Raw genomic sequence first — 24,424 nt, forward strand, 5'->3', positions numbered from 1 at the left:
GTTACTTTTTGTTCTTCCTGTCAAGATTTCTGATGATTAGTCAAGCCCCCCCCACCCCCCCTTTCAATTTTGCTTCCGACGCCACTGACAATCATGTAGATGTAGATTGCTCAATGACTTAGATTGTTTAATGACTTAGATTTGTGTTTCTCAGAACAAGCCAAAAGCAGGGATGTAAATATGTACTAACTTTAGGCACGTAGCATGCATCGGGGGGGGGGGGGGGGGGGGGGGGGGGGTGGCGGGGAGGGGGGGCTGCAAAGATTTTCCTTAAATTTATGTACAAAAAATTGACTTAACATGCAGTTGCCCCCCCCCCCCCCACTTTTATGGGACATGTAAAAATTGAATTGAAAATAAGGAAATAATGAGTGAAATTGAAGTTAAAGAAAAACTACCCCCCCCCCCCCCCCACGGATTAGGATTTTCAGAATGTTGGAAAGTAACCATATCCCTTTATTTATTTATTTTTTTTTTTGCTTGTCAAGATTTTTTGGATGAGTCTGCCCCCCCCCCCCCTTCCAATCAAAACAATGCTACGTGCCTGAACTTCGTTTAATTGTGAAATTGAACACGAGCACATATATAACGTTATATATATATATATATGTATATGACTGCCATCACGAGAAAAAATAGCCTATGGGTCCCTTGTCGATTTTTTACGCCACAATAGGACTCAGGAAACGACATCAAAGATTCGGCATTGAATCAATGCAGTTTTTAAAAAAAATTCTGCGTCTGTATACACTAGTATTAGATATATAAAGGTATATATTTTTATTATGAGAAAAATATATAACGTCAGGTGCCCGTGAAATTGAACGATCAAATGCATTTGAATTTAAAAAGAGGGATAGGTAACTGTTGAACAAGAGGGGCCAATAGGTGAAAATTGGTATTCGAAACTTTATATATAATCTTTATATATATTAGTATAGATTACTTGAAGATTAGAATAAAAAGCCAACACAGTTTTCTATCTACATGTACATTTATCAAATACGTTAACTTATAGGCCTTTATATACAAATTTGTACAAAAACAAACCGTGAATTCTTGCGAGAAAACAAAAGGTTTCAAGTTTTTTCTGATTGGGCACAGGAGTAAAATTTGTGGTGGCATGGCAAAAGGGAAAGAACTCGTTTAAAAATAAGGCGGGAATTATAAGGTTAAAGGTCATGGTGGTTGTATACCCCTGAGAGAGAAGATGGCCGACGATCAGATACAGTTTGAAACGTTATTAAACACACTATTAAATCCAGAAAATGAGATTCGGACAAAAGCTGAGGTAATGTACTTGACTTATATCCGATTATTTGAGTTGAAAGACAAGATGTTCGTTTCATTTTAGTGCCCGACTTTCGCGTGCTACATACCACGTGGAAATGTATGGGGGACATGTCACTAAAGAATGACACATGGAGATGTTATTTTCACCTAGTTTTTGTGTAACGTTGTAATTATTATGGTGCTGCTAGGTATTAGGTATCATATTTCATACACTTTATTCCTCATTAAACAATACAACACTTGTGTTCGTTATAAAAGAATTCTTTTATGCACTTCCGGTCAGACCTAACTCCCCCCTTCCCTCACAACCATGCTGCACATGACACGAATCGTACCATAATTAAACAGATATTAATTAAAACACACTAAGTTAAAGGAAATGATGGAAATAGATGACATAATATTTTGTTTAATCGACACGAACATTTCTTTTTAAGTTATCATTGCTACATTATGCTTACCCTTAATTATAAATAAATGTGAAATGAAGCATTTCAGCTGAAGTGATATGCTGTTAGGTGTTCGGTTTGTGAAAGAATATACATATGTATGGTTGTTTCATCATTTATCGCTTTCATAATTACAGCTTTGTTAATGTTTAGGTGGTTATTAAACCTTTTCCATTCATCAGCTGTTGCTTGTTTTTTCAATTTTCTTGCTATGTAAATTATTAATGGATCAGATGCACATGCAAGATGTCTTTTATTACTTAAAAAAAAGATTCAAAGATAATATTTAATCACTTCCAATCTCAGTAATCCCCTGAGTTTGACTTTCAAAACACTTGTTTAAATAAAATTCAATTTATATTTAGAATGCACAGCTAAAAATATGTTTTATATTTATTTCCAGGAAGCATATGATGGCGTACCAGCGGTATCAAAGTTGCCATATTTAGTCACTGCCTTGAAGAACAGAAACTTGTCTGTTGAGGTACTTGGGTTATTCAGATGAATGTACTTATACTGGTGCCAGATTTTAACCAAAGTGTTAAATATATATATTATAGGTAGTTTTTTTTTAACTTATTCATAAGAACAACTCATTTATATATGCTAACCAGTGAAACAGAGCTTGTCAATGTAAGTTCAGAACACAAGTAAAATCAAACTACTTTTGATATTTGACATGATACTGTTATATTTTCTGTGATTTATTGAAAAATATATATAATGTCTGAATAGGTATTATTTCTGTGTTTTAATAAATATCAGTTATTGTATTGGGGAAAGGGGTAAATCACATCAAATTTATATTCTGTCACCAATAGGGAACTTATCAATTAATTATCCTTTAAGATTCCTAAATTAATATTGTGTTTCGAGCTATTGTGCAATCTTACATGTCATGTAGCATGCCATAGGAATACATTGTGTAATAGAAAAAAGATTTAGGCAAATACCATGTACATGTTCAGACAAAATAAAACTCATTTGAATATTTAATGTTTTCAACTTCTTGGGAACTTTTAGATTTATAGTTCTTACTGTTGGTTCTTGTTCAGGTCAGGACACTTGCACCTGTGCTGCTACGGCGTTTATTTGCAAACAATTTCGAAGAGTTTTGGCCCCAGGTTCCAGCAAACATCCAGAATGCAGTCAAAGAGCAGATCTTGGTTCTTATCCAAGAAGAGGACACGCCAGCAGTCCGCAAGAAAATCTGTGATGCCGCAGCCGAACTGGCCAGAAATCTGATCGGTAGGCTACTTGTGGTGGTTAAATGTATCTTGTAATTAAGTTGTTGGTTCTAATGAATCTATGATGTTATCACTATTAATGGCACTTATTTGTCATGTATAGGCCCTGAAAACAAAGTTTGATGGATTTATAAGAATCATTGTGTTCATCTGTCAGTCCCACTATGTACCTGGTCCATAAGTTTTTAGAAAGGAAACGTTTGAATGAGTCTTTGCAATAAGATTGCCAATGAAATCAAATTTTATTTTAACCTGAAAGGAAGTCATTTGACCAAGGGGCATCCTTTCCTTGCATTTGCCGTTAAAAAGGCTCATCATGGGTTAAAGTTGTAGTTTTGTTAATATTGAAAACACTAAGTCTTATACTAGGGAATTTTAAAAAAAAAAGCTAAGAAAGAGTATTTCAATACAATATAATGCTTCCTGTCTTGTACATTGTACAGTGACAAGAAAATAAATAAACGAGTGAAAAGCACTTGATGTGAAATTGATGAAGACCTTTGTTTCTTTGAAGATGATGAAGACAACATGACATGGCCAGAGGTTCTGAAGTACATGTTTGAGTGTGCTAATTCCCCAGACTCAGGACTCAGGAGTTGTGCTCTCCATATATTTGGGTAAGCTTTAGGGAGGAAAAAATAAGAATGAGAACAGACGTTTGTTTTCTTTATCATACATACTTCTGTACATTTAAGCTAAAACTGCTTATCAAACACATAATATATTCTTATAATTTTTTTTGGCGTTTAATTTGATCACTATTTAACAAAAATTTTATTTGCATTTTCTTCACTTAGCCAAGTTCCTGGGATATTTGGCAACCAACAAGCTCACTACTTAGATGTCATCAAACAAATGTTGTCGAGGTGTTTGAATGACACTGAGAATCCCGAGGTGCAAGCCGAGGCCGTGAAAGCCATGACAGCCTTCCTGTCAGCTAATGACAACTCTCCTCAACTCATGGGGCAGTTCAAAGATCTTATCCCACCCATGATACAAGTAAGAGGGGGTGTCTTGCATGTACCGGTAGATTCTTCTAAGCCATAATCCAGTTTTTGGAAAATTTTCTTGTTTCAAAATTATTGGGTCAAGTTTTTATGATTAAGATTTGATTTTTGCAGTTGATAAATGTTAGCCTGAGTGCACAGGAAGATGATAGTCTGCTCAAGTGCTTGATTGAACTGGCTGAAAACGTTCCAAAAGTTCTAAGGCCCCACATGGAAACGGTCTTTCCGTTTTGTCTGAAGGCAAGTTTCACATCTTCAACATTTGAGATTTCTCACTTATTGTTTAGACATAGCAGAATGCATTTAATTTTCTGTTTTATTGCATAAAACAACTGAGAAAAGATGTTAATTGGTACAATGTCAAACAAGACACAATGTAGAGAGCAATACAGTACAGTTGATATTTGAATTGGCGTTTCAAGACTTTTATGAATTATTTTCGTAAGAATATTGATAAAAGGCACTTTTCCTTGTGAAATTAATTTTATATGCTTTTACAAGGCACATGCACATGATCTTATGATATCAGCAGATAGGGGTGGAACACAATTTTCTATGATCATTTGAAGCTTGACATATCGAAATAAAGTGGTGATCGTTTCCATTGTCACTGTTGCATAAACTACAGAATCTTTTATATTTCAGTAAATTACTAATTACAGTGTTCCACAAGTCTGTCTCAGTATCTTGTAATGGATTTTTCTACTTATGTTTCTGTAGGTGGTTTCGGACTGCAGTCTGGATGACTCGTGGAGACAGCTGGGTCTGGAAGTGATTGTCACCTTGTCAGAGACCGCACCTGCCATGGTCCGGAAAAATGCAAAGTTCATGCCTCTATTAGGTACATAGAAAAATATAGTGATGTAGAAACATGCAAGATGTCTTTTATTACTTAAAAAAAAAAATTCATCCAGGCAAGTGTATGATTCTGTGAGGTATCAAGAAAAAATATAAATGTCAAGTTTATGACTGTTAATTATATTGAAATCATCCTATGAAGTTGAGGCTTATGTTTGATATACTTTCATGAGATATTATCAGGCAATGATGATTATGACTCTTTTGACAGTACCCCAGGTTTTGGCCATGATGGTTGATTTAGAAGAGGAACCTGATTGGTCGATGCAAGATGAACCTGAGGAAGAGGATACAGATAGGTAAGACCTCCATTTAATTTCCACAAAATACTGTAAATTCCTTATTAAACACGAGGAATTGATATAGCAAGAAGCAGTCCTCCCGATTTTTGAGACAGTTATAAGCTATGTAAAATCTTAACAAAAATCGGTGCTCGCTATTTTATATTCTTGTGATTTGATGCAAAACAGAGGAATCCTGGAATTAAGACTATTTAAGTACTCATGTAAAATAAGGAATTTACAGTATAAATACTTGAAGGCGGAATACAATAACATGGAGCTATATGTAGATCAGTTTATGCTAAAAAAAAAAAAAAAAAAAAAAAAAAAAACTCACTAGAATTTTGATGTGAAATGAGAGTCAGTATAAATTTTGTTTCTAGCAATGCGATAGCATCAGAGAGTGCCTTAGACAGGATGGCTTGCGCTTTGGGAGGGAAGACTATGCTGCCACACATCTTGTCCAATGTGCCCCAGATGTTGCAAAACAGTCAGTATTTATTGTAATTTGTTGTAGTATGTTAAATTGCTTAAATTTTGACACCATCTCTGTTTGATGCCATACAATGCTTCAGTTTCGTTCTAGCAAAAAAATGTTTTTCTTCCTTGAATAAATTTTGGGTTGAATTATGATTAATGATCTCTAAATTGCTATGCATTTTATTTGGACTTATGATGGTTCCTGTAAATATTTAACCACTAATAAATGTGCGTTAGTAAATAAAATGTTACTAACAGAATGTTTGATGGTTACAGATGACTGGCGGTACAGACACGCAGCCTTGATGGCCATATCAGCCTGCGGGGAGGGCTGCCACCAACAGATGGAGACCATGCTAGGGAATGTGCTGGAGGCCATCTTACCATTTCTTAAAGACCCAGTAAGATATTAGCCAAAACTAATGGCTCATGGGGCAATTCAAGTGGGATCAGCTGACATTTAATTTTTCTCTCTTTTTGATATGTACCTTTTGTGGGAAAATCATTAACATGTCATTTCAATTTATATCCCTTTGGCCAAAGTGTGCAGAATTGAAATGTCCACAGCCTGATTGAATTTGTAAAGAGAGTTTTATGAGAAGTGTTCTTTTTATATTACAGCACCCAAGAGTTCGGTATGCATCCTGCAATGCCCTAGGACAGATGTGTACAGACTTTGGCCCCCTCTTTCAGAAAAAATTCCATGAAAAAGTATATTCTAATTTCATTTTCTCTTTCTTTCCTCTCTTTTTCTCTCTCGGATCAAATATCATCATCAGCTACAGCAGACTCTAACTCTTCTCTGATTGTGTGTCTCTCTTATTGTGGAAATTTCCCTATTTTCAGTTAGTTCCCAGTTTACTACAAATTTTGGATGACAACAGCAATCCTCGAGTTCAGGCCCATGGTGCAGCAGCCCTGGTAAACTTCAGTGAAGAATGTCCAAAAGTGATCTTATCACAATACCTGGACGTCATCATCCTCAAATTGGAGGAGGTTCTCAACAGCAAATTCAAAGAGGCAAGTATTTCAAGTTCAATAAACATAAATTTAAAGTACAAGGTATTTTAGTATTAAGACTTAGTTTATTGAGAGATGATGATTTTGGTCTGAAAAGGTGAGACTAGAATTTTGGTTGAATTATTTTATAGCTGATGGAGAAAGGAACAAAGATGGTATTGGAGCAGATAGTGACTACCTTAGCATCAGTGGCTGACACTGCAGAGGAGAAATTTATTTCCCACTATGACCGCTTCATGCCCTGCCTGAAGTACATTGTACAGAACGCCGTCCAACAAGAGTTACGGTTACTGAGGGGCAAAACCATTGAGTGTATCAGTTTGATAGGACTGGCAGTTGGAAAAGAAAAGGTGAGTTATTCTATTTCAGAGTTCAGAGAAAATTTGTGATTTTTCCTGATCTACAGACTTGTATGCATTGTCAATACTTTGATAGATGAGTTGTGAATTTGAATGGGGGGATATTTTGGGTTTTTTTGAAAGGTAAATATGATGATGATGTTGATGTTTTTTCTCTTCAGTTTTTACAAGACTGCAGTGATGTGATGCAGCTTCTCCTGAAACACCAGACTTCACCTGATGAATTGGCAGATGATGACCCACAGGTAATATTTGAATCCAGTGCTGCAAGAACCCCTGTAGGATGTTTACAGTTGATACACTCTGAAAAAGCTAAGGAAGCTCTTAAAGTAGATCCAGTGTTCTGTGACGTCACACTTTTTTGTAAAACTTTGAATTCTTTAAAAATTGTGCAAGATAGTTTTATTTATTTTATGTGAATACAATCACATGGATGTAATTAGAATTATTGGTAGGTTAAAGATATTTTCGCACTTAATTTTATACGAAATTTCCAAATTTTTATATATTTTATCTATGCAAAGGGGAAATAACTCTTTTTCTGACTTTTCTCTCAGTTGTATGTCTAAATGCCATAGTTTTTCTTATTCCAACGATTAATTTTAAAATATTTTTGTAATTTTAGTTTTCTGATAAAGTTGACTTTAAAATTAAACAAGAAAAACAAATTTCTGCCTACAAGATTTTACTTTTAACAGAAAAAAAATACATTTTCTAATGCTAAAATATGCTTTAGTTTATGTTTATCTGGCATCTCAAAAAGTGTGATGACATGTATATTTTTTCTAACAATTGATGACATTTAAGTCTATTAAGTCGAAATCAGTTCGGTTTTTCAACTTTCCTCAGAGAATTTTACGAGTATGGAGCTACCTTAAACAGTAATTTTGCATGGAATTTCCAACAAAGATATTGTAAATGTAGGAAAGTGATACAAACATGTTCCTGCTTCTGCATACTTTTAATTATGCTGCACAATACATGTTCTTTTCTTACAAGCAAGTGAAAGAATATTTATGTTGTAGCTTTCCTACCTTATCTCTGCCTGGGCCAGAATGTGTAAAATCCTGGGGAAGGACTTCCAGCAGTACCTGCCTATTGTTATGGGACCTGTTCTTAAAGCGGCATCACTCAAACCAGAAGTCGCCTTGTTGGACAGTAAGTGAATACAATACAGTACAGATAAGATTCTAACTGTATCGATGGGAAAATTCACTGTTCTGCTTTGATCTGATGAATGAAGTTGTTATTAAGTGAAAGAAGGCATAGATATAAGATCTTTTATTCAATGTGATGTGAAATTGTGTGATTTCTTCAACACTTTTGTGTGTCGTAAATGCTTTTACTGTATTTTAAATGCCAAAAGTTTCGGTGTTTTGCTGAAGGAAATTTAACTTTAAACAAACTTCAAAAGGGAACATCACATATTTTACAGGTGATGAAATCAAAGACATGGAGAGTGACACAGAGTGGCAGTTTGTAACTGTTGGTGACCAGGTAACTTCCATGCCTTGTTGACCATTCACTGTTTCTCTTAACTCTTTACTAATCTGAACCATGTGAAGGAATTCTTGTCTTCAACTTGTGCTTTCTGACAGTTTCAATTTGCTATGTTTAATTTTCTGTTGTCGTAATTCTCTTCTCTAGCAAAGTTTTGGAATAAGAACAGCTGGTCTGGAAGAGAAGGCTACCGCCTGTCAGATGTTGGTGTGTTATGCTCGCGAATTGAAGGAAGGCTTTGCCGAATATGCAGAGGAGGTGGTCAAAATCATGGTTCCATTGCTCAAGTTCTACTTCCATGATGGTATGAAAATGATATTTTGTTGAAAAGAATTTTACACATTAAATGCTATAATTCTATTGGTGCATCTTTTTTCATGTGCATGTAGTATATTTTCTTGCTATGTATGCTGTTCAGCAGAAATTTGGATGTAGAAATAGGCAGATCATTTTTGAAAAGATGTGGAATGGTTCATTATTTCTGTAGATGGATTAGCTGTATGAAGTCTAAACTGATATTCAAATGCACTTCATGAAATCATGAGTCTTTCTCCCTAGATATCAGGATAGCTGCATCAGAAAGTTTGCCTTACCTGATCGAATGTGCTAAGATCAGAGGAGACCAGTACGTGGCTGAGATGTGGCAGTTTATATGTCCCAGTCTTCTGAAAGCCATCGAGATCGAACCAGAAAACACCGTGCTACCCGAGCACATGAACTCATTAGCAAAGGTATGGATGCTCATGGAATACTCAAGTCGTAAGTTAGTATTTTCTGCAAGATGTTCACTTAGGTTTTAGATGCCTTGATGTATGATGCAAACCTTTAGCACACTTGAAGGCATGTCTTCATGAAACTTCCCCATTTGCTAGATAGTATCTGACATTTTGGCATCTTTAAAGTTGATTATTTGACATTTATGTGTAATGCATAGTACATTTCAACAAAGTTGTATTTTGTAATGTAAGAGAGTTTATGCACAATTCATAATATTTTTGAACAAATATTTTACTATTAAAAGTACTTATAAAAAGACAGCATGCTAAAACTTTCAGCTTAAAATTGAAATTATAAGCACATTGTTGCATTTGATGAAGATTGTCTTAATGCATTGCAATTTGTATGTTACACTTTAAGTATTGTATTAAGTGAGCCATTACAAATAAGATTGTGTGGTTATTTCTGTAGTGTATTGAGAAGTTAGGCCGGGGCTGTTTGTCAACAGAGAACCTACAACACCTAATGCAACTGATGGACAAACAGCTGCAGACACACTTCAAGAGACAGGAGGATAGACAGGGTAATGTCTCCCTCATAAATGTCCATCCCCAATCCCAGATAACTCTGGATCATATACCGTATTTTTCGGGGCATATGTCGATGTGGGGCATAGGCCGAATTGCTAATTTTTAGACAAAATTCAAGAAAAATTCTTAGACTAGCCGAATTGGGGGAAAAGCTGTTTTCAATACTATAGTGAAAGTATGACTGCTGATTAAGGAAGTCATCGTATTAAGTATATACTTTCAGAATATCGATGTAGAAAGTCAAAAGAGTAATTAAAGTTATTAAATTTGCTTAACATAGATATTTTAAGCAATTTTAAAAAATTAATCTGTTTTGTGGCTGTTTGGTCTCTTCCGTATTCGTAAGTGTATCGTTATGTATCGTAATTTTACATAGTGTAAATTTAATTGCAACACCAACCTCCGTGGTTCTGTCTGGTAGAACTAAGTATAATATTTTACCAAACCTTTTATATTTTATTAATACCTTATTGCTAAATCTCATTTAATCAAGTTATACTTTGAAAGCTACTTGAAAATACGGGGTATGGCGTCCATTAGCTCAACACGTGGTTTCATATTCAAATAGAGTTATCCCCCGTAATCGCTAGGAATGAGAAAACGAAATACCAAACATAAAATAATTAATTTGTGTTCTTTCCACTAATTAATTAAATAGCGACGTTATGCAGAGAAGTTGTAATGTTAAAAACACAGTTAATGCAATGAAGTGTAACGGTGTACACTAGGCTACGTGCCCCCATGCTGTGTTTTAGTCACGGGTTTCACACCTTTGTATATACACACGACACCAGAATACCGTTATTTCATCCAACAGAAAATTAATTGTAAAAACACGAAGCATTTGATTTATTCTACACCCAAGACCAGTGATTCCCACGAACGCAGACATGAAGAATTCACAAAAATTCCGTCATATTACATTCAACCCGGTTTTGTTTTCTTTTTTACTGTGCAATAATAGTTTCCAGGGTTCATACACGAACGTGGGGGAAAAATTCTTTTGATTGGGATTGTAAAGAAATAACTCGTACAGTACTGTACATTTTATTACTTACGATGTCATTACAAAAATTATCAACGGGACAACTATCGAACAATAGTTCAAACGGATGAAAAAACCCAACCCTCATAATAAACTGCTACAACAGTACAACGGATAAAAACAGTGGATTTTATATTTTACTGTTAATTTTTTTTAACTTTGAGTCTAAGAATAGCTGATCCCAGGGGATAGGCCGGGGCTCGCTCATCGGAGAAAAAAATACCGGCCTATGCCCCGAAAAATACGGTAATGTCGATCCCAGATGACCTGGGATCATAGAGTATCAATCCCAAATAACTCAGAATTATTGAATGCCATTCTCAGATAATTCAAAGTAATTGATTATCAATCCAAGATAACTCAGAATCACTCAGAATTATCAAATGCCAATCTCAGATGATATTGAATGTCAATCCAAGATAACTCAGAATCATTAAATGTGAATCCCACATACCTTAGGATCATTAAATGTTGATCCCAGATAATTCAGGGTCATTGAAAACTTGTATAGACTGATGACATAGTATTGACTTGTGTTCTTTAATCTTAGAAAAACGAAGAGATGAAGACTATGATGAAGATGTTGAAGAGACTTTACTAGATGAGGTAAATTTCTTCTGTATAGATACACTTGAAAAGTTATGTAAGTCATAATGCCAGATGAATGATGCATACCTTTAGCACATTTGAAGGCTCTGTCTTCATGAAACTTCCCCATTTGCTAGATAGTATCTGACATTTGGCACATGAGAAACAAGTAAATTATCACAGCCACACTGAGATAGCTCTCCATCACAAAGGTTTTTTACCACGTTTTAAAAGGAATTCTTCGGACATGTGCAGTATATTTTTGCACACATTTTACATCTGGTTAGATAATTGGTATTTTAGAAACACATTGGTTATTGGAGATAAAAAAAAAAAAACATGTATGATTGGTAGTAAACATCTTTCAGGTGTTACATGTGGGCTGGGGAATGGGTGGGTGTGGGTAAATGAAAAATAGATGAAAAGTAGATTAGTGCTCATTGGAAGAAATTATTTACATATTGACTGGTGACAGACATATACTTTGGTGAAGAAATGGAGATTAGTGCAATCTACTTCCAAATTATTCTTTCTTTTCATTCTTGCAGTATTTTTAAAAATGCAGTGCTCTCTTGCAAGGGTGTTTTTTTTCCCCAATTTTGCAGTGCTGTTAAGTTTTTTGTTGCAAAAATAAAAATAACCAGAGATATGATGAATTATTTTTTCAATTGCGCATTGAGAAATGTTAACCATGAAATTATCATGTGATGATTCTGACTCAGGGATTACATTATATGTTTTTGTGCAAAAAGAATATCAGGATTTTGATGCATTTCAGTCTGTTTTAAATGCATGCATTAAGGTACATCTACTCTGTACATACATAAACTATTTTGCTTTTGTAATCAAGATTTCCTACTTTAAAAAAATCTCGAATTATGATGAAAATGAACACAATTTCAACAAACCAAGTTGTGCTAAATTAGACATAGATTGCCTATGAACTTGCCATTAATGTAAAGAAAACTTAATTGATAATTTCCATATTTTTTATAGTTCAAACTAATTGATGTTGTGATTGCGATTTATAGTTACTGGCGTTCATTAACATGCCTTGTGTTTAGAATTCAGCTATTGAATTTATTCATCATTAGCTTTAACAGGTGTACATTTCAACATAGCAGGGTTTGACATTAAAGATAGCCTGCTAGCCAGGGAATAACATGAATTAAAACACTGCTTTGATGTCATTCCTTTGTTCTCACAGTCTAAAATTTCACCCTTGACAGTCAGATATCAGTGAGCTAAAAATCAGACCGTTACAGCACTGATATCCTTCAAAATCGAACTGTCTCGGATAAACTAACAATGAAATTTAATGGCAGTGTTTTAAGTACTATATATGCCTTAAACACTTCTGTGTAAAAAAATATCAGGCAGTTCTCGGCCCTAATTGGCCTCGAAACACTCTGATATTTTTTCATGCAGAAATGTTTTCAGCATATATCCATTACTGATTTGGATCAGTTTCTTTACATGTTTTGCATGTTTTGATTTGAATGATTTTGGCTCAGACAAGTTTTTATCCTGTTACACAATTGCATGTTTGATTCTGTAAATCCATCTTTTTAATCATTGTACATGTAAGAATAGGGATTGTGAGCCAGTGTAATCTATTTTTTCCAACTGAGCCTCTGTGTATAATCTTTAATGAATGATAGAGACAAGCCCATTAAGGTACATTTTGATGACAAAGAGGTTTATGCAAATCGCTTCACAGGTGAATAATACATGTAGTTTGTTCACAGCATACATGCATGGCTTCATTGTATATTTGGGATATATTCAGCAGTTTCTTTTTTTAAAAGATTTGTTATTTACAAGTAAAATACACATACATATTCATTTTAATACTAATTCCTTAGTTGTGTCAAATAGCCTGAGATATGATGAATTATTATTTCAATTGCGCATTGAGAAATGTGAACGATGAAATAATTACGTGATGATTCTGAGAATGGGCATATTGACACAAATTATGTATGTTGCTGTACATATGTATCGCTAATCAGTTAATATAAAGTTGTTTTTGTGTTCATTTCATAGGATGACGAGGATGTGTATATACTGAGCAAGATTTCTGATACTGTCCACTCCCTCTTTGGAACGCACAAAGAAGAATTTCTGCCAATGTTTGAACAACTTCTCCACCATTTTGTCAAGTTACTGGTAAGAATACACATTGGGTGCATTAAAAAAGTATCATGTTCAGAAAATATGATTCCTAATACAAGAACCAGACAGGCAATCATTTTTACAAGTTTGGTGCAGACATGTATAAACCACATTTTAGCTCCCATATCCATGTCTTCTGTTCATAGGAAGTATTAATATTAGTTTTCATGCCTATTATATTTTCAAAATACATGAGTCATGCAAGGAACCACTGTATTTGCATCAAAAGTATTTAAAAAAAAAAATTAATGGGAAATGCAATTAGATAATCAAAAGTTGCAAAAGATTTCTAAGTATGTTTTACTGACAGTGTTCAATATTTCATGAAGCCCTGAAATTCTCCTTTCTCTTGAAATCATAGCAAGGGGAATTCCTCTAGGAAAGCATTGTACAAATACTTCTGTGGTTCAAGACAATATGGTGCAAAATAAAATTGAAATAATATATCTTTATGCATTAGTTTACTAAGAATGTGCTGCAGTAAAAGAAGTATATTTATGTCTCAAAACATGACGATCCCTGTATTTAAGTGTCTTTAAAATTTTGCTGTGCCTTAATAACAAGATGTATTTAAAAGGTGTACATATACTAACGTTGTGTAATATTACAGTCCGCGGAGCGACCGGCTCCAGACAAGCAGTGGGGACTATGTATCTGGGACGATGTGTTGGAGCACTGCGGACCTGTAAGTAATGGTGATATTTCAAATTCTTAATGCATGGGGTTATATATCTTTTATACGTTAAACTGCTCTCTAACTCAATTTCTTGTATAGTTGGAATTGAATTCATCAAAGTTCAATTTACCATTATTCGTACGTTTTTAAAATTTACGTGGATTCATCTAAATAAGTATTGTCCCTTGTCATTTCAGCATTCTGTGAAGTATCAGGAGTACTTCCTGAAGAGCATGCTGGGATACGTGTGTGACACCCAGCCAGAGATCAGACAGGCCGCAGCCTATGGGGTGGGCGTGATGGCCCAGTTTGGCACAGAGTTATACGCTGCCACTTGTGCCGGTAATTACCCTTTGTGCCAATTTGATATTAGTAGCAGTGAGAATGGTCTTTCTAGACACGCTTTTCTGAAGAAATCAAATTGACTAAGATCATTACTATAACCCTCTCTCCAAGTTGAGTCACTGAGGATGAAGAGCTTTAGTGACAACTCATTATTTTGTGTTTTAACAGTGATAAAATTATTTTTTAATATTAATCTGCGGTGATTTTTCTACACCAAATTTGGGTCCGAATATCGGCCCTTTCCCCTAGCAAAAATTTCCGATTTTTCCGAATTTGATCATGGTTTTTTTTCCCAATGAAAAATGAGTAAAATATTTACGTTGTTGTTCTTATTGACTTGAATTTTTCTCGTACGACTTATCTACAATTAAACGCAATGAATCTCCGTCATTCAGACTCTTCCGTCAATAACGAAAATACAGGTGCTATATGATGCGTATAAAAGACCAAGACAACACACCTGGTTCAGGGTGTTATTCATTTAATCGGTCTGAAATCATGTAGCATAATGCATAATATTATATTAAACGACTTCGCAAAATGGATACAACTGGTCTGACAAAAATCTCGAAAGTCCAAATACAAGCACAGGTATAACTATTCAAAGCGTCTGTCAAGATATTGTCTTGAGAGACTGTTTTCCTCTGATATATCATCTTTACCTGTGCTTGTATATGGACTTACAAAAAAAATTTCATACATTTGTAATGAGGGGATTTTCGCTTTTGGGAAATATTACATGTATCACCAAAAAAAAAAAGAAATAGGCTCACTGAACAAAACAAATTTGTTATTTTTACAGCAGATTTATTAAAAGGTTATAAATCTCTTGTATATACTGTATTTTACAATCAATAAGATTGAAAAACAATATCAATTTTTCCCAAAATTGTGAAAATGTTGCTGATTTTTCCCAGATGTAAAGGTCCAGGCCCCATTTGAAAAATGTAGAAAAATCACTGAATCTGTATAATTGAGTCTATGAAGGTACATTGATATTTAACAAACACTCTAGACATTATAGCACTAAATCAGTGTTGGTTCAGTCTAAGAACACTAAAGTCAATGACATTCCTGAATTTTTACATAATATATTTCTTTTCATTTACAGAGGCATTGCCATTGCTTGTTAAAGTGATCCAGGACCCTGAATCTCGAGCTGAGGAGAATATCAACCCCACAGAGAATGCCATCTCGGCCGTCACCAAGATCTGTAAATACAACAGCAGCCAGATCAACCTCAATGAGGTGCTTCCTCTCTGGTTCAGCTGGCTGCCTGTGTGGGAGGATGAGGATGAGGCGGTCCATATCTACAACTATCTCTGTGATCTTATTGAGGGGTAAGTGCTCACTCTTTTCAGCAATGCACTCTCATTGCTTAGATGAAAATTTTCAATGGCAAAACTTTGCCTGGATTTCATTTTTTTCTGCTTTGATGCCATCAATCTTTCCCTTTGTTATATACTGGGGTAGTTGATCAGGCACTAACAAGTAATGTGTGTAAGATTGCTTAGACTGCATACAAACTTTAAAGTTGCACTGAGTTTAATCTTTTCAAGCCAAGATGCTTATAGAAACCTGGGCTTGATGCCTGAAATTTGAATCGGCAACCTTTCAGTAACTATCCTAAGGCGTATGACTACATCACTTTGCCCATACAAACTTTACAAGCTTAGAACTAGTAAGAAGAATTAATGTAGATAAAATTAATAAATGGAACTCCTTGAATTGAACAGAAACCATCCATTGATACTGGGCACCAACAATGAGAACCTGCCGCGGGTAATCAGCATCATTGGGGAAGCCCTGAGTCGTGAGGCGGTGGACAAGGAGAGCGACTGTTATCCTCGAATGTTGAACATTGTCCGGCAACTCCAAGTAAGTACCGTACACTGTAACAATTCAATGCTGTTTAAATGCCGGCTTGTAAAGTACAGAGGGTTACATTATGGACAGTTTCTGTTTAAATGCTGTTGGTTAAAAATCTCTGGAATAGATTTAGCTATGAATGAGTTCTTCTCTTTGTTTATTTGCTTAAAAAAAAGATGATTAAATTGCATTTAATTTTTGATTTTTTTAATAAAGGGAAACCAGGAGTTATTCCATGCCTGTATACAACAACTATCAGAAGAACAGAAAGAAGCACTGTCGAACGCTCTGTCTAATGGTTGACCCTCTACAAACATTAGTTGCTATCCCAGACTTTAAAACTTTATAGTGGTGTGTGGCAAAACATGAAGAGTTTGTGTGATCCAGCTTGGATGATCTGCTTCGCTTTTTAACATTGCTGAAGACCAGGGCTTTCATAAAACATTCAGGATTCAATCCTACAAACTAACTCTGTGCAATTGTTATGGATGCTGTGCATGTGTGAGAATGAGAGAGAGATGGGGAGAGAGAGAAAGAGGAGAGGGAGAGAGAAACCCATGAATACTGCGTGAGCTTGGGCAAACCAAAGGTCGGACTTTCTGCTTCCAATGGAGTGCAAACTCACCAAACTAGGAATTTCAACAGATTTCAAAACCCACTTTTAATATAAATAGTTTACCAATTTGTAAAAACTTGAATTGTAGATAAAAATTTGGAAGGATTTGAAATATTGTGTGAAATCAGTCTTGGTGTAGTATTCTATACTCCAATTCTATACATCTGCATTGACCTGGAGAATCTTCAGATTGCAGAAAAAATATCTGCCGTATTTTTGTTTTTTGATTGTTTGACCATTAAAATTTTGAAGGATTTTTTATTAAATTTAATGATGTTTCAAACTGAGTACTTTTTAAAATGTTCTTTTAAAATACATGTACAATCGATGGTAAAACCTGATGTGAAGTATAGTTCAATGATCCTATTTATAGAAAAGAGGAAACTCAAAAGGATAAAAAACAATTCTTTTTTTTCTATAAAGTGAATGTCTGGGTAAACATTTTGCATTCTGTAATTATTTAAATTTGTTTTGGAAAGTGTTTATCTGCAGTAAAGCAAAATTGATGTAAGATTATTCAGAGGGATGATGAGCCATATGGAAATTAAAAAAAAGAAAAGGATGTAGAATCAATTAATTTGGTAAAGTGTTAGATATTTGAAATCATGAACATTTTAAAAAGAATTGCTTGTAGATTTTAGTTTCATAGTGAAGGGTATATACCTGTCTGTATTAAAAAAAAAAAAAACTAAAGGGTTGTGATACTGTTAATGTAGGTAGCAAAATATGCTTGTAAAATTAAGTTTTAACACTAGCTGTTAATATTTCTTTTTTTTTCATACTTGAATGTTACAGAATTGATTCATTGAAGTGCTTTTCTTAAGAGTAATTTGTTCATTTGTATAATAATGAACTCAGCCTTATCTAATTGATATTTTTTTTCCATTCATGAAAGAAAGTGTGGTTTGTTGTTAATGAATATGATGAACACTGCTTATTGTTGTTGTTAAGTTTGGCCTTTTTCCTCCTTTTATTACTATATCTATTATGTTAAACACTCCTTAACACTTCTCTGTGTGAGAAAAAGCACAACCGCAGTATCAATGTCAATAAAACCATCATTGAAATGTCTTTTGAAATTATATTATGGGAGGAAAAAGACACTGCATGTTAATCCCATTGTTTTCTCCGTCTTTTGGAGATATTTTAAAGTATGAGCATTTTAACAAACTAGAGTTTGGATTAGGCATACCAAGATACCTCATGATAGTGTTATGTAGTTGCATTGAATGAGATTTCATAGGTAATACTGATAGTCATTGTCAATGGGGGGAAAAAACTTGCTCTGTAATACTATGTTCACAAACTGAGTCATTGCTTTATTTTACATGTTGAATTCTACATAAAATGACATAATTATAGATTTGAGGGTTGTTATCTTAGATTTATATGATAGAGGTATCTACCAATTAGTGTCCATTTGTGTAAACTAGACACTTGAAGATTGCAGTGGCAGATATTATGCAATGGGCATTAAAAGATGTTAAAATGTAATCTTCTGTTGAGTTTTATGCAACCCAAAAACTATATTTGTATGAATCAAAAGGCATATTTAGTGGAGATGTTGGACAACAAATTCTTTCCACACAATTGAGCTTGGATTAGATGTCAATAATGCCTCCTTCAGCACAAGTTTGATCACCAGTATGCAGTACGAAAATGAGTACAACTAGTGGCTGCAGTCATTTCACTGTCACAGCGGTGGTAAGGCTCCTTGATGAAGATGATCTGTTTGATGAATAGGTGACTCCTCTCCCAGCACAGGCTAGTGCTAGTGACCAGGTGCACACCAGCACATAGCAAGTACAGGGGAAGGACTGTAGATCTAGAGATGCAGAAAGTGTCTTAAGGCTGGTGTTGCATGGACTGTGCTCCCATTTCAGCACAGGCTAGTGCTAGTGCATGATGGAGACTAGCACAGTCCTTGAAACAAGACGTTTGCAGACAATCTGAGCCATTACAGATGCTAGAAAAATTTTGTGTTTTAGAGCAGGTGCCCCTTAAAGCCTTATCTTAAATTGTTATTGGTTGTATCTTCACAAAACTGAGTTTTGTGCCACAAGTGATTGCACTTGACAGGTTTGAACGCTGAATCTTGGTCCTAATTTTTTTTTTATTCTTAAAAAGGTTAAGGTTCTGAAACGGGTTTAAGGTCAGAAGACACGTTCTTCGAGAATCTTTTTTGTATCTCCTCGTAGTAAAGAGTTCCAATTAAAAATATTAATTTTATAATTACTTTAAAAATGGTCAAAATTTACTTGGATTTGTGTATGTGTCTAGGTGGTCGAGTGGTTAGAACCGTGGCCGCTCACTTCCAGAAGCGTATAGGTTCTAGAGGTCGGGAGTTCAAAGCCCCACCCGGCGGAGATACAGTTCTACTATAGTGATTTTCGCTGTGCAGTAGATGTATTTATTTTTATATCAGCAATTCAAGTGTATTTTCATTGAAAATATTTCAAGAAGATTATATAAGAAGTTGCATATTGTAGAATTTTGCAGAAATGCCTGGTAAGGTACCCTAATTTTTGGCAAGAAAGCTTGTCAAAGTAGTAGTAAACCATTAACAAATTCCTGCAAAAAGTTATCTAAAATTGAGGAACGTGTCGTCTGATCTTAAATCTTTGGAGCAGTAACCTTTTGATAGCCGTTGATTTGTGATAACTGTCATTTATTCACAACACTTCGATGGATGATGCATCTTGTGATACATGTACTCATTTACTTGACAGGCTTTAAAGGGGCATGGTCACGATTTTGGTCAAAAATTATTTTTCCGATTTTAATACTTACAATACTTCAGAAAGGCATTTTAAAGGCAACCGAAATTTGAGTGTCATGATGAGTAAGAAACGAGTTTCACAGCTTGAAATTCTTCGCTATGTAAATAAAGCGTTTGTTTACATTTTTAGCGTTGAAGTAAAATTTTCAGTTTTCAACCTAAAACGAATGTGTTAAACGTTACGAACTGTTTCTCTGCTTAAAATAAATAAAAAGATAGACAAATGAGCTGGACATTTTTTTTTATTTGATCATAAGAAATGCATTTCTAAAGCATTGTAAGTATTAAAAACATAAATATAGAATTTGACCAAAATCGTGATCATGCCTAATTAATGCCTAATCTTAGCCATAGGTTACAGATGCTGAAAGGGGTAACAATTATCGGAATAGTTGCCTTTTGATTGCTATATCTAATTTACTATTGGTCTTGATTTTTACCAAACTTAGATTGATGATGCATTTTGTAATAAACATGTATTGTAGATGCATTTTGTGATAAAAATATTGTACATGCTTGAGTGATACATCTGAATAATAGGTTTCAGATGCTGGAGGAGATTTAGAGGAGGGTGGCATTTGATTGCCATGTTCAAGTAATGTTTAATCCTGTCTTTCTCAAACTTGGATGGATTATCCATCTGGTGATAAAAATGCACCTGAAAAGCTAAGATGGCATTAGGGTTCAGGGGTCGTATGCATACAAATTCTTCCATGTTCAAGTAATGTTTAATCCTGTCTTTCTCAAACTTGGATGGATTATCCATCTGGTGATAAAAATGCACCTGAAAAGCTAAGATGGCATTAGGGTTCAGGGGTCGTATGCAAACAAATTCTGAAGTGCTTAAGCATATTCTTAAGTACAGAATTTGTACTTAGCAGATTGAAATTTGACTTAGCATATTGCTTAGTATGTTGCATAAAACTTCTCAACTCTTAAGTATATGCTTAGTATATTCTTAAATTTAAGCATGGTATTTACTTGTCATAAGTTTTTAAGCATATACTTAAGTAAATCCAAAATGGCTGATAGAAGGAAAAGAACATTTAAGCCAAGAGTTGATCCATTAAGATCCATGTCGGCCGCAGAATTACAGGCAAGATTTAGGTTTAATCAAGAGGGTATTGACTTTATAACAAATTTAATTTGTGATTTCATTGAGCCTCCGACAAACAGAAATTATAGTATTCCAGCACATGTACAGGTTATGGTAACGTTGAAGCACTTTGCAACTGGACGAATGCAGCTGTGCAGTGGGGACAATTTTGGTATTCATCAATCCACTGTATCGAGAATAATTCACAGGGTGACCACTGCTCTCGTACAGCCTCATATTGTTAGAAGGTTTATATCCTTTCCAGTACAACCAGACATTATCAGGAAGCACCAGTCTGATTTTTTTGGCATCGCACAATTTCCAGGGGTTATTGGGACCATTGACGGCACCCACGCATTCTGGCTCCATCTGAACATGAACCAGAGTATGTGAATCGTAAAAACTTCCACAGCATCAATGTCCAGCTTGTTTGTGATGCAAGCCATAGAATTCTTGACTTAGTTTCAACCTGGCCTGGAGCGACACATGATGCAAGAATCCTTCGGGAAAGTGGACTTTTCCAACTATTTGAAAGACGTCTCTTGCCTGTCAAGTGTCATCTCCTTGGGGACAGTGGATACCCTGCAAAAGACTGGCTGTTGACTACATTTTTAAATCCAGCTAATGGACCACAGTCTCGTTATAACAGGTCTGAAAATATGTAGAAGTAGATGAATTTTAATATGTTTGCACTACACATTTTAGATAAAGTGTTACTGTTCATAACATTACATTACGGTAGCTAGTGACATTGTGAGTTTAACTGAACAGATTACATCAAACGATAAAATGTAATAGGACATGTATGTACATTTATTTCATAGGTCTTTGTCTTAATTATAAACAGGTATGATTAACAGTGGAAAATCTACGCCACAAAATTGTAGATCAAGAGCATTCAAACTTTCAGTTCCTTTGACTGCTTTGTTCAATACAGATTGTAGTAGTTTTACGATATTTGAATTACTTATAAAGTAAATTACTAGATATAATATAATTTGTAATGAATAGGATATCAAATAAAAATCAAAACCTAAAATTTCTAGATCAAGAACATTTCAATTTTCAGTTCTTTTTAATGTGTTGTTCAATACATTTATGTAATAAAGATTACAGAAAATATTTCATTTAAACTTCGTCTAGATAAATTGGGCTAACACGGGATATGTGGGATGTGCAACAGTTCACTGCCCACAATTTTACTACTACGTCTGCTACTTCAAAGAAAGGTACGGTTTCAATTTTTTTTTAGCAAAATCATCATATTTTGTTTTATTATAAATATTGAATCTTCTTGAAATTTTTTTTTATCGAGTTATACAGAGAGAAAAGTTTCAATGCTTACAAAGTATTCGAGATACGAGTGCGTATTTTGAAAATAAGTTTGTTCTATAATGTTATTTGCTGGTAAGTAACATACTTAATTTCATAAGTTACACGTACATGTGATTGGGACTCTTTGAAGAATTAATATAATCACACGCAGTGTTTAAGAATTCTATAATGAATAATTATATATTGTCAAGATGAAAATATTTAATTTGAAACCAAAGACATTACGACAATAATCAACTAATATTGATTTTAAAATTTGTTTTGAAAAATTTATTTATTGAGAAAAAATGTTTCTTTAAATATAATTCATGCAGTTGTATGGTTTATTTTGGAAAGAGTTAATCACAAACTGTCCGTCTGTCTGTGCAAAATTTGTGTCCCTTCCATATCTTTCTTATGGAGAAACATTGCAAGTTCTTACTTCACATAAAGATTGCTTATGACCCAAGGGTGTGTCATGACTTTAAACCAAGGTCATTCGGGCAAGGTCAAGGTAACTGGCAGAAAAGGTGCAAAATTCGTGTCCGGTCCATATCTTTCTTATGGAGAAACATTGCAAGTTCTTACTTCACACAAAGATTGCTTATGATCTAAGGGTGTGTCATAATCTTAAACCAAGGTCATTCGGGCAAGGTCAAGGTCACTGGCAGAAAAAGTGCAAAATTCGTGTACATTCCATATCTTTCAAATGGAAAAATATTGGAAGTTCTTACTTCACACAAAGATTGCTTCTGATATTTGAACTATGGTCATTCGGGCGAGGTCAAGGTCACTGGCAGAAAAAGTGCAAAATTCGTGTCTGGTCCATATCTTTTTTATGGAGAAGCATTGAATGTTCCTTCTTCAGACGAAGATTGTTTATGACTTAAGGATGTGTCATGATCTTAAACCAACGTCATTTGGGCAAGGTCAAGGTCACTGGCAGAAAAGTGCAAAATACATGTCCAGTCCATATCTTTTTAATGGACAAATATTATAGTTTCTAATTCATTTAATCGAGCGTGTGTCATGACCTTGACCCAAGGTCAATTGAGGAAGTTCAATGTCATCGTTTAAAAAATGCTTAATTCCTGTCTGTGTCTTGTCTTGTATTAATTGAAATAATTAGAAGCTTAAATTTGACAAAGCTTGCTTGTCTCAGGCCACGTAAAATTATTATTTTTTGATTCTCATCCCCGTCTCTTTAAAAATGGCTTGTCCTGATGTATTTTTATTTATTAGAAATAAATGTGTGGGAAAAAATTCCGGAAAAAAATCGGATTCAGTATACCAATAATACAAAATGTTTATATTTAATGGCTGCTTAACATGTGGATTTTCGTTTTATTCGAGTCATGTTTGTTAACATAAGAATGCAAATGTCCTCATGCATAACATTTCACTTGAAATGAAATAGAATTTAAAGAATAGAAATTGGTGTGTGTACTCATATTAGCATTAACAGTTTTAAAAAATAGAGCAGTTGTTATTTATAGAAAATGGACGGTGAAATAGATTAATCCAATATTTTCTATAATAGAAAAATACATGAGTTATGATTTTTTTTTAGCGGGGGGTATCAATTGTGAGCTTGCTCACAGTACCTCTAGTTTTTACTCTAAAAACATTGTATGACAGTATTAACTGACATCATTTTCTCTTTATATCATTATTCATGCATGCATTAGCTCATCATGAAAAAAAATTCTCAAAGGGGCAACATCAAAAATGCAAGACCATATATGAAAGGGGCATCCTGCAGCCAGTGCCCATATGGGTCCTTCTGTAACAATAAACTATGTATAAAACAGGTACAAGCCTATCGACCTATCTACCTATCCATCTATCTATCTATCTGTATATACATCTATCTATCTATCAATTTAAATATATATTTATCCGTCTGTCTGTCTATGTATTTGTATTTTGCAGGGAAAATGAAGGCCTGATTTTCTATCAGCTGGAATGTACTTCAACTTTTTGATTAAAATCTGTATTTATAAAATATTTTGTTTTGATGGTTTTGTTTGTGCGCAAAGGTAACAAACATCATTTTTCAAACTTCGAGGGTTAGGTACGAGTAAGTCCTTTTGCCTCGATGGAAAGGCTCTAAACAATTC

General features: G+C 34.5%; 1 protein-coding gene across 1 annotated transcript; it reads left to right on the forward strand.

Annotated features, from left to right (window-relative positions):
- Nucleotides 1–1,177: 1,177 nt before the first annotated feature.
- Nucleotides 1,178–18,609, forward strand: LOC128180862 (importin-5-like). The gene is made up of 26 exons (XM_052849026.1): nt 1,178–1,291; nt 2,146–2,226; nt 2,798–2,990; nt 3,504–3,606; nt 3,787–3,988; nt 4,111–4,236; nt 4,717–4,837; nt 5,066–5,153; nt 5,519–5,625; nt 5,892–6,016; nt 6,237–6,326; nt 6,462–6,635; nt 6,767–6,985; nt 7,156–7,239; nt 8,020–8,152; nt 8,430–8,491; nt 8,642–8,798; nt 9,053–9,225; nt 9,683–9,794; nt 11,397–11,452; nt 13,481–13,603; nt 14,220–14,294; nt 14,483–14,627; nt 15,742–15,970; nt 16,367–16,508; nt 16,716–18,609. The coding sequence occupies exons 1-26, from the start codon at nt 1,211–1,213 to the stop codon at nt 16,800–16,802; spliced, it is 3,288 nt and encodes a 1,095-aa protein (XP_052704986.1). The 5' UTR covers nt 1,178–1,210; the 3' UTR covers nt 16,803–18,609.
- Nucleotides 18,610–24,424: the final 5,815 nt, after the last annotated feature.

Source organism: Crassostrea angulata, chromosome 4 (assembly GCF_025612915.1).
Source record: "Crassostrea angulata isolate pt1a10 chromosome 4, ASM2561291v2, whole genome shotgun sequence".
NCBI classification, from domain to species: domain Eukaryota; kingdom Metazoa; phylum Mollusca; class Bivalvia; order Ostreida; family Ostreidae; genus Magallana; species Magallana angulata.

Coding starts and splice junctions, on each gene's coding strand:
- LOC128180862 (XM_052849026.1), top strand. CDS start 1,211: ATGGCCGACGATCAGATACAGTTTGAAACGTTATTAAACACACTATTA. Junction 5,154..5,518: donor GAGGAAGAGGATACAGATAG/GTAAGACCTCCA, acceptor TTTTGTTTCTAG/CAATGCGATAGCATCAGAGA. Junction 13,604..14,219: donor ACCATTTTGTCAAGTTACTG/GTAAGAATACAC, acceptor GTAATATTACAG/TCCGCGGAGCGACCGGCTCC.